We start from the raw sequence: 13,892 nt of genomic DNA, 5'->3' as shown, positions 1-13,892 counted from the left end.
TCTCTCTTTGATCATCTCCTTTCTTGGATTACTTTTGCTGCCTGCCTGCTGCTGCACTAGACTCAAAGAATAAGACATCAAGGGATGGGGAGAGAAATCTTCCCATATTCTAGTCACTTTGGTTTTGGGGGGCTTTGATTGTTTTTCTTGCCTTTATTAACTTGCTTGCTTCTTTTGGTTTTGGGGAGAGGGATATGATTTTTAAAACTGTTATTTGCTTACTGTGTACTTATTCTGCTACAGATTATATGGTATTGTAATGGTGGTGGTAGTTTGTATCATTAACTGCTTTTGGAGTAGATCAATTATCTGTTACTTTGCCTCTGCTTTTTTGGAGTAGTTTTTACACATTCTTCTGGGTTTTTTTGACAATATGCATGGTAGAAACAGTTAAACCTTAAATCTTACTTGTGTGAAGAAAACCCACTGCATACCCTCTACTCCATATTGTGGCTTACTGAGCCTCGTGGCGCAGTGGTTAAGCTGCTGTACTGCAGCCAAAAACTGTGCTCACGACCTGGGGTTCAATTCCAGGTAGCCGGCTCAAGGCTGAGCCTTCTATCCTTCTGAGGTCGGTAACATGAGTACACAGCTCGCTGGGGAGGCAATGTGTAGCCTGCATAATTAAATTGTAAACCACTCAGAGAGTGCTTGAAGCGCTATGGGGCGGTATATAAGCACCACACTTTCCTTTTTTAAAAAAATTTATATTTATTTATTTATTTATTTATTTGCTTTTCCCAGGGTTAATATGCTGGACAATGGGAGAGGTGCATGATTTAAACAGGGAGAATGACACATAAGATGAATATCTTTGTATACTTTCTGGCCTATTCATATTCCATTCAGTCTACAAATCAGATATTGGTAGACGGCCATAGGGGAAAGAGGTACATGAAAACAGCATTGTATAGGAAGGATCAATTTCTCCACTCCTGGACAGAACACTGGTACTCAGTATAAGGCTTCAGTCAAGCACTGAGGGCCATATGCAGATACAGCATATCTATTTTAGAGAAAATGAAAAATAGATTTGATATGTAAACCAAAGGATGTACTGTTACATTACTACACTAAAATTTATTTGTACTATCATATTGATAACATATGTAAGTAAAATATTGCTTAGCATAAGCAAATTATTTTATTTGTACTATCACACTGATACCAAGTCTGAGTAAAATGTTGTGCACTATTTCCTTCTCAGTGAATTAATGTCTAAATTTCAAAACAGTCTAAAATTGAGAGGCCAGAATGCATTAGCATGCAGAAGCATTCTGGTCTCTCAGTTTTAGACTTAGTTCTGAAATGTGAAACTATCCTGTGTACTTCTAGACATAAAACATTATAACCCCCATAGTACTCAAGTTCAAGAATTCACTCCTCTCTTTACTGTGTTGTATTGCTGGCAAGGATGCAGTGATTGTAACCATGGTTTATCAATTCAGAAAATCACATCAAAGTGTAACATGTATAAAAGATATTACAAATCAACGTTGACCATTCTTCCCATTTGGATTTACTGGTCAACATAATGTTCTAATATAATAATTCCAAAACAAGTTCCAGCTTCCTTAACCATGTTTTGGTAGGATATCTGAACTGAGAAATGGGCTGTTGTGTTACTACCACATGGAGAAGTACAAATCAGCTGTATTTTCTCTTACAGTGGTGCCTTGCTTAACGATTGCCCCGCATTACGACGAATCTGCTTTACGATGATCTTTTTGCTATCGCAAAACGATAAATGGGGGAATTTCGCTTAGCGATGATTGGTCCCCTGCTTCGGGAACCGATTTTCACTTTACAATGATCAAAAACAGCTGATCATCAGGTTTTCAAAATGGCCATCGGGCGTTTAAAATGGCTCCCTGCTGTGCTTAGGGACGGAGTCCTTGCAGGCAGCGAAAATGGCCACGTATGGAGGATCTTCACTGGATGGCGAGTTTTTACCCCATTGGAATGCATTGAACGGGTTTCAATGCGTTTCAATGGGGTTTTTAATTTCGGTTTACAATGTTTTCGCTTAAGGCAATTTTCCTGGAATGGATTATCGTTAAGCGAGGCACCACTTTACTATGTTTCAGAATAACGTACATGAAGGAATTTAATGAGAATCAATAGTGTAAACTCTGAAGAGAAAATAGCAATTAGAGAGCTCAAGTGTGAATTTAAAGAGGTACACTTTGTGGGATTTCAAAAGTGAAAGTGAGCTTTTCAAGTCTTGTAATTCTTTGGTTCAAACTAAAATCTGGGTCAGAAAATAAATATCCTGTCTCAGCCTTTCCCACAACATGAGGCTTGGTTATTCTACCATTATACCCTTCCCTTTCACTTAGTGATCCAATTGCTGGAGAAGCGATGGTCGAAAGTGACAGAAGGCAACATCTGACCTTTTCCTGTTAATGGCTTGCTACTTTTTAGCATGTAAGGAGGAAAATAATTACAGCTGTCTTTGGGCCTTTTAAGTATTGTCATCCCAATAGCCACCCAGGAGAAAGACAGGATTGAAAAACTTGCTCTCACACACTTTTGACATAGTGACGCTCTAGTGAGAAAGAAGGAACTGATCTCTCTTCCCAACAATGGAGCTGCAAAGGCAGAAATAAACCTTTACTTCCTTCCCAAACATGGGAGAAGCCAACAGTTTCTTTCAGTTCTGAGTTTCATGGGTGGAAATAGAAAGCCAGGTGGAAAAAAATCCTCTCTGCCTGCCATTTTGTGGCTGTGAGATGGAAGAGGACACCATAAGAACAGAGGCTTATCTCTATATATACCATGGTAAAAGGGAAAGAAACTGGGGGGAAATTATTTGCACATGCATTACCAGGCCTGGCCACTAGACTGTGCCAGAGGCCATGCTATGTATTCTTAATGATCAAGTATTCAGAGCACGGTCTGGCTCCCTCTAGCAGCCAGCTCTGGTAATACATGTGAAAATAGTTTTCTCTGGATTTTTTCTTTTAATTTTTTAAATATATTCAGATTGTGGATAAGTGAATCAGTGGATACTGATCCTATGGATAAGGGGGTCCTACTGTACATTTCTTCCTGTGACCCAGAGTTGGACTCATTATTAAATCTACTGAAGCAACTGTCTCATATGGGCAATGTGCCACTCCCCTCTGCTGCTCAGGCACTATGTAGCTTTGGAGAGCTGCCACTACAGGGCGTTATCCAGAACTTTCTTTTTTTTTCTTTTTTCCTTCCTGAATGCATGTGTCATCACATAAGAAACAAGCAAAGTTAGTGGTGCTTCCAGAAGTAGCTAATTTCTTCAATGCCAGATCTAGTGGTGGTCCTCAGAATTAAGGTATGATGGCTGAGTAGTCTCTGAGACTGCATACTCTGTGAAATACAATTTGAGGTCTGGCTAATTATGTACCCTTTTAATCAACAACTGCAGGTGCTTAATTTTTGAAGCTTCTGTTGAGGTCTTTTAAAAAATTGCTAATTTCCGCTTTACAGAACACAAACAAAGAAGAGGGAAATTATATTTACTGTAACATACTGACAACCACAATAATGAATTTTTAATTATTTCAACATTTCAAATATATTTTTAATTTATTATTTTCTATCACCTTAAGAATTCTGAAATGCACTGGATTATTACATAATATTTATATCTTACTCTTTTACATCTGTTAATTTAAACTTATAAACGAAACCCAACAGTAACGCAATATTTTAATAAGGATATCATATCCAAATCTCAGTTTATCCTCAAGCTTTAGGGTAATGTACGTCTGTTCTGGAATCCGCACATCATTCACAAATGTCTAGAGGAAAAAAATTATGTATCAGACATGGCAAAAAAGAACTTTTGGACATGTGTCTAGTTTTTCATACAGAGTCAAGGCAGCACATAATTATAGAAAACATTATAATATATTTTATTTATTGTCAACATGACATCACCCAAATATGTATAATGGATCTCATACAAAAATATGGCATCATCTTGGTAATAGAAAATATACATTAATTGCTAGGGTTCTATCCTAAACATATTCAGCTCTTCTCACACAGTCCACAAACCTTCTACTTTTATTGCCAGTTCAGTTAAATAAGTGCTGTAACTGCAATCTGAAAAAATGTACCAATTGGTAAATCCCCCTCAATGCAGTAGGGCTTATTTCTGAGGAAATCAGCAAAGCAAGAGTTGTGCTTTTCAAGATATTTTTATGATGTTTTATGGAATTAATGTAGTATCTCCAAACTCAATTGCATGTTTCATGCTTGGGTATTTTATTTTGTATAACCTCAATTAATAAGAAAAAAACACCAAGTTTAATCATAAATATGATATCTGTAGTGTGTAACTGTGAAAAGAGTTTAAACACTTTAATTTCAGAGTATTATGTTACAATTAACAATAGGTGAACTAGCCTACAGTGGGGTCTCTACTTAAGAACGTCTCTACTTAAGAACAATCCAACTTAAGAACAGCTCCATTTGCTAAATTTTGCTTCTACTTGAGAACAGAAATCCAAGATAAGAACAGTAAAAAAACCTTTCCTGCTCTTTTTTTAACCTTAGGTCATCTTAGGTTAAAAAAAATTTCTCCCCCTAGTGGTAGAGTACGTATTAACCAGCTTTGCATTAGTTCCTATGGGAACTAATGCTTCAATGTACGAACGCACCTCTACATAACAAAAACCAGCCAGAACAGATTAATTGGTTTTCAGTCCATTCCTATGGGAAATTTTGCTTCAACTTAAGAACGTTTCAACTTAAGAACACCATTCCAAAACGGATTAAGTTCTTAAGTAGAGGTTCCACTGTAGTTTCTATGGATGGAAAAGAGCAGATACAGATTAAATGGTTTTCAATGCATTCCTATGGGAAATGCAGATTCAACATAAGAACTTTTCAACTTGAGAACCACCTTCCAATATGGATTAAGTTCTTAAGTAGAGACCCCACTGTATTTCCAATCTGTTCAGTTACATAACTCCACCTTCTCATTCTGCATCATTCCACACATTTTTATTACACTTGTTTTTAGAAACTATTTTCACAAATATAGAAAAAGAAATATATTTAGATTCATTTTTGTTTACATCTTTTAAAGCACACAGTGTTGGGGACTGCTACAGCTGAGAGCATGCTGAGACAAAGTAAATAGTTACATTGGTAGAGAGTGCAGATAACAGTTGCCAAGTCTACAGCTGTCCTCAGAGTCACCGAGAACTCATAAGCAGATTGGGTAAGCAGGGAGGTTTTGTGTACGTACTGAGCAGGAAAGTTTAAGAGGACAATAGTGCTATGTTACTCACTGCCGACAAAGGACAAAGAGATGAGAAAACTACCACAGTAACATCAGTGTCAAGTTAGCCCTCAATGTGAGAATACAAAGAATTATAAATACATGCAAACTGTTGTCCTGCTGGAAAACATGGTATAGCAGCTTGAGAAAAGGTAGAGCAGTGGTTCTTAACCTTTGTTACTCGGATGCTTTTGAACTGCAACTCCCAGAAACCCCAGTCAGGACAGCTGGTGGTGAAGGCTTCTGGGAGTTGCAGTCCAAAACTCCTGAGTAACCCAAGGTTAAGAACCAGTGAGGTAGAGCATCTGCCGCTACCTTTTTGTCTCATCAGGGAAAATTAAGCATTTTGAGAGGTTCTCCTGGAAGACCAACAGAGTACGGGTGCTCCAGGGAGGAGGAAGAATACAAAGTACTGGAGGCAAGAAAAGGAGGTATATGACATAGAGAAGCAGGGCTATCAAGAGACAGGCTGTGCTCTTGGAGGTGATATGAGGCCTTTACCTGATCAACTGGAACAGAGGCAGGAGACAGCACTTGATAAAAAACTTATCTCCCTCATTTGAGATAGGGGGCTATGGACAGTTCTGATAGAAGGATTACTGGCATTTCCCAAATATGTGTGATATAGGTAGGTGACTCCTTATAGAGGGGGACGATGCTACTATATGGATCTCACAGGATTCTTGGGATGCATCATAAATGAAAGGAGAAGCAAATCTCCAAGGAAGAGTACAGTATATGTGACTAGCTAGTATTTATACAGAGATGACAGTGCACTAAACCTCAGAATGAGTTCAGACTTGCAAGAGAAGTTAACAATAACAACGAAATAAGATGGAGTTTAGTGATACTTGAGGAATAACAAGGAAGTCATAGGTCTGTTGTGTGGAAAAGATGGATAAATTCTAATGTTTAGCTGAGGGAAGATATGACTGCTAAACATCTATTTTGCCTTTTCTTCCAAAAGGAAAATTGTTATCCATCTAGCAGAATTAATCAGAACAAAGATAGTGAAAGGCTGCTACTCAAGATAAACATATGGCATTGAACAAATGACTACTTCAAATGAGGAAGATCAATATATTTAGCTTGCAAAAGAATAAATTTGGGACATGGTAACCCTTTTAAAATGTTTGAAGTGCTCTCCAATGACTCCTTCAATTGATGTTTTCAAACAAATATCAGATAGCTATCTGTCAGAAAGATGCTTTAACTATAGATTTCTCTTGAACATGATTGGGTTTTGTAACCCTTGGCAACCTTTAGTTCTATGGCTGAGCCATGACCCCAGACCAAAAAGTGTAATATAAGGGCTAATGATGTCTGTATTTGATGGTGATCAGTTCTACCAATCCTAATGGAAATATGCTCATGCAAAGAGACTTCATATTGCTCTCCCCTGCCCCCCCCCACATATGCTATGAATATTGAAAGATAAGAATATTGTTATAGAACTCATATTTTCACAGGTGTCTCAAGAATAAGTTTTAAAAGTTGTTGGGCCAATTACAATGTAATGGGTCACTTGTATCATTAATGTCTCTCTCCTTGAGGTTCAGGTTGCCGAAACCCTCAAGGAGATACTTATCAGGTCCATCTGGAAAAAAATGAGTTTGATGGTCATTGACTGTAACAACTATCATCCTGTCACCAATGTTCCTTTTTAAAGCAAACTAGTAGAGAGGGTGGTGGCTGACCAGCTTCAGGCACTCTTGGATGAAACCAATGCCCTCGACCCATTCCAGTCCAGTCCAGGCCATGTCATGGCACAGAGACAGCACTGATTGCCCTGCATGATGACCTTCTGAGGGAGACCGGTGGGGTAAAATGTCCCTGATGGTCCTTCTTAATCTCTCAGTGGCCTTTGATACCAGCAATCACAGTATCCTCCTGAGGAGCTTATCTGGACTGGAGATCAGTGGCCTGGATTTGCCCTAGTTCTGTTTCTTCCTGGAGGACCATGCCCAGAGAGTGCAACTTGAGGAGATGGTCTCAATCCTTTGGACTGTTGATTATGGTGTCCCTCAGGTGTTGATCATCTCTCTGTTGCTGTTTTATATCTATATGAGGCCACTGGGGAAGGTCATCCAGAAATTGAGTAGTGTGTCACCAATATGCTAATGACATACAGCTCTATCTCTCCTTCCACCCTACTGCAGTGGATGCCATCCCATCCCTTGAGCACTGCCTGGCTGCAATACTGGAGTGGATGAAGCCCAACAAATTACGGCTGAACCAGGACAAAATGGAGGTCCTTTGGGTGGATGCCCCGGTTGTCTGTAGATTGAGTGCCCCCTTTTACTTTGGGGGTGCTGCTTTCTCTGTGAATGATGAGCTTCATAGTTTGAGTGTCCTACTGGACTCAATGCTGACTATGGACACTCAGATAGCATATTTGGTCCAGTCTGTTTATTTCCATCTCAGGAGGATTTCCCAGCTACATCTATACCTTGACACTGGGTGTCTCACCATATTGGTCTCAAGATTAGACTATGGCAACACTCTCTATGTGGGGCTGCCCATGAAGCTATCACTGAAACTTCAACAGGTCCAGAACATGGTGGTCAGATTACTGAGTGGAGTGAATAAATATCATCATCTCACTCACAATTCTGGCTACCTTTTACTGGTTACCTGTTCATTTCTGTGCCAGCTTCAAGGTGATGGTTCTAATCTATATACCCTAAATGGTTTGGGACCTCACTACATGGCAGAATGCCCACTTCCAACAGGATCTGCCCATTCTACAAGAATATCTCAAGCAGGTCAACTGAGGACGCAAATTCTGAGAGAGGCACGAAGAGAGAAGATGAGAAACTGGCTGTGGAATGAATTTTCACCCTGAAATTGTTTGGCCCCTTCGCTGACAATTTTTTAAAAAATCACCAAAAACGTACTCAATTATGCAGGCATAGAATTAGAGGAACTAGGGGTGGCGACAGATTGGTGGTCAATGAATAAACTAGAATCAAGAGATAAAAGAGATAAAAATATGGGCTTCTTTGAGGGTGAAGTCCAGGTGGACAAACTGTGGATTTACACTGATGAGAAAATAATAAAGAAAAAGTATACATACCTATTAGAATATGATCTGGAGGATGAGAGGATAAAGGAGATGATGATAAAATGGGCAAGTAACTTTGGTTATAATATTGATTTTGATCATTGGACAATGATGTGGAAAGTGTGTTATAAAATGATTAAGCCGGTAAATCTAAGAAAAATATCCTCAAAATGTTTTATAGATGGCACTATACCCCTGTAAAGCTGGCAAAAATGTCAGAGGGTAGCAGCAATATTTGTTGGAAATGTAAAAAAAAAGCAGGAACGTAGTATCGTATGTGGTGGACATGTGAAAAAGCCAAGGGTTATTGGTTATAGCTATGGGAAATAATAAAAGGAGTCACTCAACAGAAATTAAATTTTAAACCTGAAATAGCACCACTAAATATTATGCCAGAAATTACTGATAAGAAAATCAAATATTGTTTGATACAGTATATATATATTTGTAGCGGCTAAGTTACTCTGGGCCCAAAAATGGAAAAGTGAAGATACACCTACGACAGAGGAGTTCCTGAAGAAGCTGATGGATATCGTAGAACTAGACACACTCTCAGAAGCACTACGAGAACAACCAAGGGACTATGTAAAACAAAGCTGGAACTTAATATATGTTTCGGTCCAGGGAAAGATCAAAGCTTAGGGCAAAATCATTTATATGTTTTTTTCAATGCTCTCTGGAAACTTGGGAAATTCAGAACTTAAATGAGGTTGGAATCTCTGTCCTCAAAAGGGGAGAATGGGGTTTTTTTGTTTTTTGGGTTTTGTTTTGTTTTTTGCTTTTCTATACTGTATTCTGTTGTAGTTTGTAGATTTATATGTTCAAATAAAAAATTTATTCAAAAAATGTTATACTCGTGAACTCAGCTGAGGTTAGCTAGCCTACCTCATCAATGTCTGCCATCTTAAATGTTTTATGTTAATGTATTTTTATGCTTTGATGGATTATTTATTTGAATTTCATTATTTTATTACTTGTTCTGTTAATTGCATTTTAGTCATGAGATTTTATATGTTGTAAACTGCCCAGAGTGGTCTCTGGCAAAATCGGTAGTAGGTAGGTATGCACGCACACATTTAAATAAATAAATAAATAAATAAATAAATAAATAAATAAATAAATAAATAAATAAATAAATAAATAAATAAATAAATAAGCAAGCAAGCAAGCAAGCAAGCAAGCAAGCAAGCAAGCAAGCAAGCAAGCAAGCAAGCAAGCAAGCTTGCACAAAAGGCCATGTATATATCATGGATAAGACCTTTAAAAAAACTCTTAACCTGGGAATATTTATTATTCTGAAACTTCTTTGCAAGATCTAAGCCATCAAGCAACTACATGTCCAAGTGACTTATGGGAGTGCTTCTCTTAAACATCCATGCTATATAAGATGCCCTGGTGAAAACTGCATATTAAGACAGTGTAAAGGTGCAGAGTTTATTTACCGTAAATACTGCAATTCAATTATTTACCATGCCGAAGGTAACTCTCTGCATCCTGATCTATGGCTTTGTGTAATTTGACACTGTAATATATTTTTCCCAACAATAGGCATATCACGTACCACAGCTAGGGACACCTCAAAGTTTTGATCACTTTGGTGATAATTTGTCTCCTTGATTATTTCATTTTTTAAATTTATGGATTGAATCAAATAAATCTTGAACCAAGTCTCTGTGTCAGAACCATTAAAATGACTGTATTTTTAAAAGTTTGGTTATGAAGTCACTGAAAGGCAATAGTTCAGAGATCTTTCAATTGAACTCCGGTGTTCACTGGTTTTCCCCCCTTATGCAGAGGCCCATAATAAAATTCCTGCTTTTCCTTTCACGACTGAGATACCATCAAATTATTAGAGAAATAAATGGCTGTTTAACATTCATAAAACACCCACGTTATCATTTTAAAGCTCAGCTTCTGAAAATCTTTGGGAAAGCCTTTGTTTGACCAAATATTAATATGCCCTCAACATTCATTAAAATTGATTAAACTGTATGGTCTCAAGAAACACATTTATACTGTTAAATCTCATTTGGCACCCTCGGACTCAGGGTCAAAACATTTTTCTTAATAATTAATAGAGATTAGATTCAGAAGGTAAAAAAAAAAAACAAAGACAATCAAGCAAACAAATTCCTCCAAAAAATCAATATGTGGAAAACATCTAGGGATGCAAATCTTGCAAGTCCTTCTCCACGGACTTCAGGATTAGACATTTTGGAGGGATTATTTCCATGTTGTTGAACAATTGCATAGTCATTCCGTGCCCTTGATTTGCCTCACTTAAAAAAAGAGGCACTCGTCTGCAAAGAGTCTGTTTCTGCAAATTACGGGATATGGATGACATAAAAATAGCACTCTTTGTCTTGCTCTCACCTGGAAATGAAAAACCTTGTTTCTTTAAAATTCATTGTTAAGGTATCTGATCAAGTCCAGTCAGGTTAAATTGTCAAGAACAAATAATTCAATTAGTATTTTTAGATCTTTAAAAATTATTGACTGACCATTCTCACACTATCATATTCCAAGGCATAAGTCATATTTTCAAGATATTTTTCCAAATCTCTCCATACTTGACTTATATAAGCAATCCAAAATATTTGTTCAGAATAACCATATTTAACTTACCCCATTTAGACTGCCTAAATCTTTCACAAGATGTTCATCTGTAGAAGCATCATAGTTGACTACAGCATGCTGCTTGTCCACACTACGTGACTAAAATATTGAAACATATTGAAGGTTTATATTAGTGAATATGTAGTAGTCACATTGTTGAATGTATTTTTGCAATCTGCAGTTGTTTCTCCATTCTGGTAATAGATGATTTCATTTGACTATTACATGACACTCTCTCGGCAGCAGTATCAAAGTACTACAGATTTTCAATTGGCAAGAGCATATAAAATATTTGGGTGGGGGAAATGGTCATTTGACTAATAAAACGGCAAACACACTTTTTAAAGCCCCTGAGTATGTTTAAAGTACTGAACTTTACACATAGTAAGTGGTAGACAATTTTACATGATCAGCTGTTTCTAAAGACACTATTGTAAAACTACCAGCAAAAAGGTATGAAACTAGAACTGTCATGGACTTTTAGCAAAAGAGAAGGAAATTTTCACATGATATAATAAAAGGAGAGTCAAATGAATTATTCAAAAACAACTGACAAAATACTTATTTCAGCAGTTGAAATGCACAGTATGTGGAGAGGTGGGTATGGCTTTCAGAAGTTCAGTAAAAAGAACAGTAAAATGCTCAGACATGAAGTGAGAGATTTTAGACAGTTAGCGGTTTCTTAACACATATAATTCAATAGAAAATAGGTATGATTTAGTGTCTAACAAGCTTCTCTATCACTGGACACAGGCTTCTGGAAGATTAATTATCTAACAGAATGCAAGAGATAACGCTCTCCAAAATGGTGATTATCAATACAGCATTGAGTAAAAAATCAATGCAAATTCCCTCCCTCTGTTTTCTAAGCCATGCACTTGACAATTACCCCGCTTGACGCTGAAATCGCTTCACAATGATGTTTTTGCGAACATTATTGCGATTGCAAAACAATGTTTCAAGGGGTGATTTTCGTTTTACGACGATCGGTTCCCTGCTTCGGGAACCGATTCTTCACATTACGACAATCTAAAAACAGCTGATCGTCGGGGTTCGAAGTGGCCACCCGCTGTGCAGAATGGCTCCCCGCTGTTTTCAGGACTGATTTTTTGCTTTACAGGCAACGGAAAATAGCCGCCACTGGACGATGAGGTACAGTATTTCACCCATTGGAACGCATTAACAGGTTTTTAATGCATTTCAATGGGTTTTTTTCCCTGCTTGACAATGATTTCGCTTTACAGCAATTTTGCTGGAACGGATTATTGTCATCAAGTGGGGCACCACTGTAAACAAAAGAAATTGCATTCATTTAGTTTATCACCTAAGAGGAATACACTTCTCTGTGAAGATACATAGCTTCAAAATTATGTGTACGTAATATATTTTGGATGTTTCCAGATTAAACTGAAAATGTATTACCACAACATATTTAAAAGAACAAGCTTCACAATAAAATGTCTTCATTTTACATAATAAAATACATTTGAAACAGCAGTTCTACATATTACACTTTGTAATTCCCTTTTAGAAATAACAGTAAGCAAGAAGTAGGACTTTAAAAAAAGGTGAGGCACAAAAATGGGAAGACCTCATTACTTGTGCTATACATCAGAGTTACTCCAGCCCTAGGTGTTGAACATGCAATAGTTTTTTTTAAAAAAAACTTGGATTTTTGGCTCTTTCATCAGTTTCTGTGCAGTACAGATAAATGTTACAGCTACTGCATTTGACTGTTTTAATATATTAGTTTGTATTGCTTTTCTAAATGGGAAATTCGTTATGCTGTTTATCTTTGTAAAGTATTTAGCTATAACGTGTTGTTGGTCAGTTTGTTTGTATTTTTAGTTCCTTATAAAGAATTCACTCCAAAATGTTTAGAGCGATTAATAAAATTACTAAACAATTTAATGAGGAGTCATTAAAAACAGCCTTTTACTGTCAAGAACCAGACACTTCCCTCTTTCTTGCCAACTTTACCAGATCCTGCATTTCACCGGCATTTCGTTTCTCTTCTGGAGAAGAATAGAGGATCATAAAATACTTATGTTTGATGGAAGTTATGACAGTTTCAAGTGGCTGTTAGGCTCCATACTCACATCCTCCCAAGTCTGCTGCTAACTTGAAAGTTCTAGCTTGTGTGAGAGCAAAAAAATCAGACTTTTCAACCACTTATCCTGAAACCTAGGAATTGTGGTATTACCAGTAGAAAGATAGATGCTCACTTATAGCACCAGCAAATGGGACAAACACACACACATACTACCCTAAAGAGAGGTACTTCTGTTTTAGAAAAGGAGACTGGGGAGATATGATAGCACTCTTCAAACACTTGAAAGATTGTCATAAAGAAGAGGGGCAGGGTCTGTTCTCAGTCATCCCAGAGTTTAGGACACGTAATAATGGGCTCAAGTTATAAAAAATCAGATTCTGATTGAATATCAGGAAAACCTTCCCAACAGTTACAGCAGTACAACAATGGAACCAACTACTTCAGAAGTGGTGAGTGCTCTGACACTGGAGGCATTCAACTGAAAATTAGATAACTATCAGTTACACTTTGATTTGGATTCCTACACTGAGCAGGAGGTTGGCATTTTCGACCCCTTCCAACTCAATTTTTCAATGATTCTAAGAACATCTATCGGTTGAGGGGAAAATAAGCCTGCTGTTTGGCGGCTTTCTGTTGGTACCCATCACTTCAGCATTGGTATCCCAACCTTGTAAGGACACTTGTTTTCCAATACAGAAATGTAAGTCAGCCAAAGCCTACCACTTCACCCCTCACTCCATCATTTCCTGGGGAAGGATGATAAATGGGATATTCTTATGAGGGAATGATCACTGACTACACCTTCAAGAGGGGTAACACCAAATGGGATTGCCCCTTTTGGAGAACCCATTTGAGGAAGCAAGAAAACTATGGCCTGTGCACTGCTT

The 13,892-nt window shown here is 37.6% G+C and overlaps 1 protein-coding gene across 21 annotated transcripts in view; it reads right to left on the bottom strand.

The window, feature by feature from the left end:
• Positions 1-13,892, bottom strand: part of CEP170 (centrosomal protein 170) — a 106,947-nt gene that overhangs the window by 72,285 nt on the left and 20,770 nt on the right. For all 21 annotated transcript variants that reach the window (XM_020787555.3, XM_072993100.2, XM_072993108.2 and 18 more), the window contains exons 3-4: positions 10,962-11,051; positions 3,704-3,782 (exon numbers count right to left, since the gene is read on the bottom strand). In XM_020787555.3, the coding sequence (XP_020643214.3) occupies positions 3,704-3,782; positions 10,962-11,051 (169 nt within the window). The remainder of the gene's footprint in view (positions 1-3,703; positions 3,783-10,961; positions 11,052-13,892) is intronic.

Source organism: Pogona vitticeps, chromosome 1 (genome assembly GCF_051106095.1).
Source record: "Pogona vitticeps strain Pit_001003342236 chromosome 1, PviZW2.1, whole genome shotgun sequence".
NCBI classification, from domain to species: Eukaryota; Metazoa; Chordata; class Lepidosauria; order Squamata; family Agamidae; genus Pogona; species Pogona vitticeps.
This window is presented reverse-complemented; position numbering and strand designations above follow the sequence as displayed.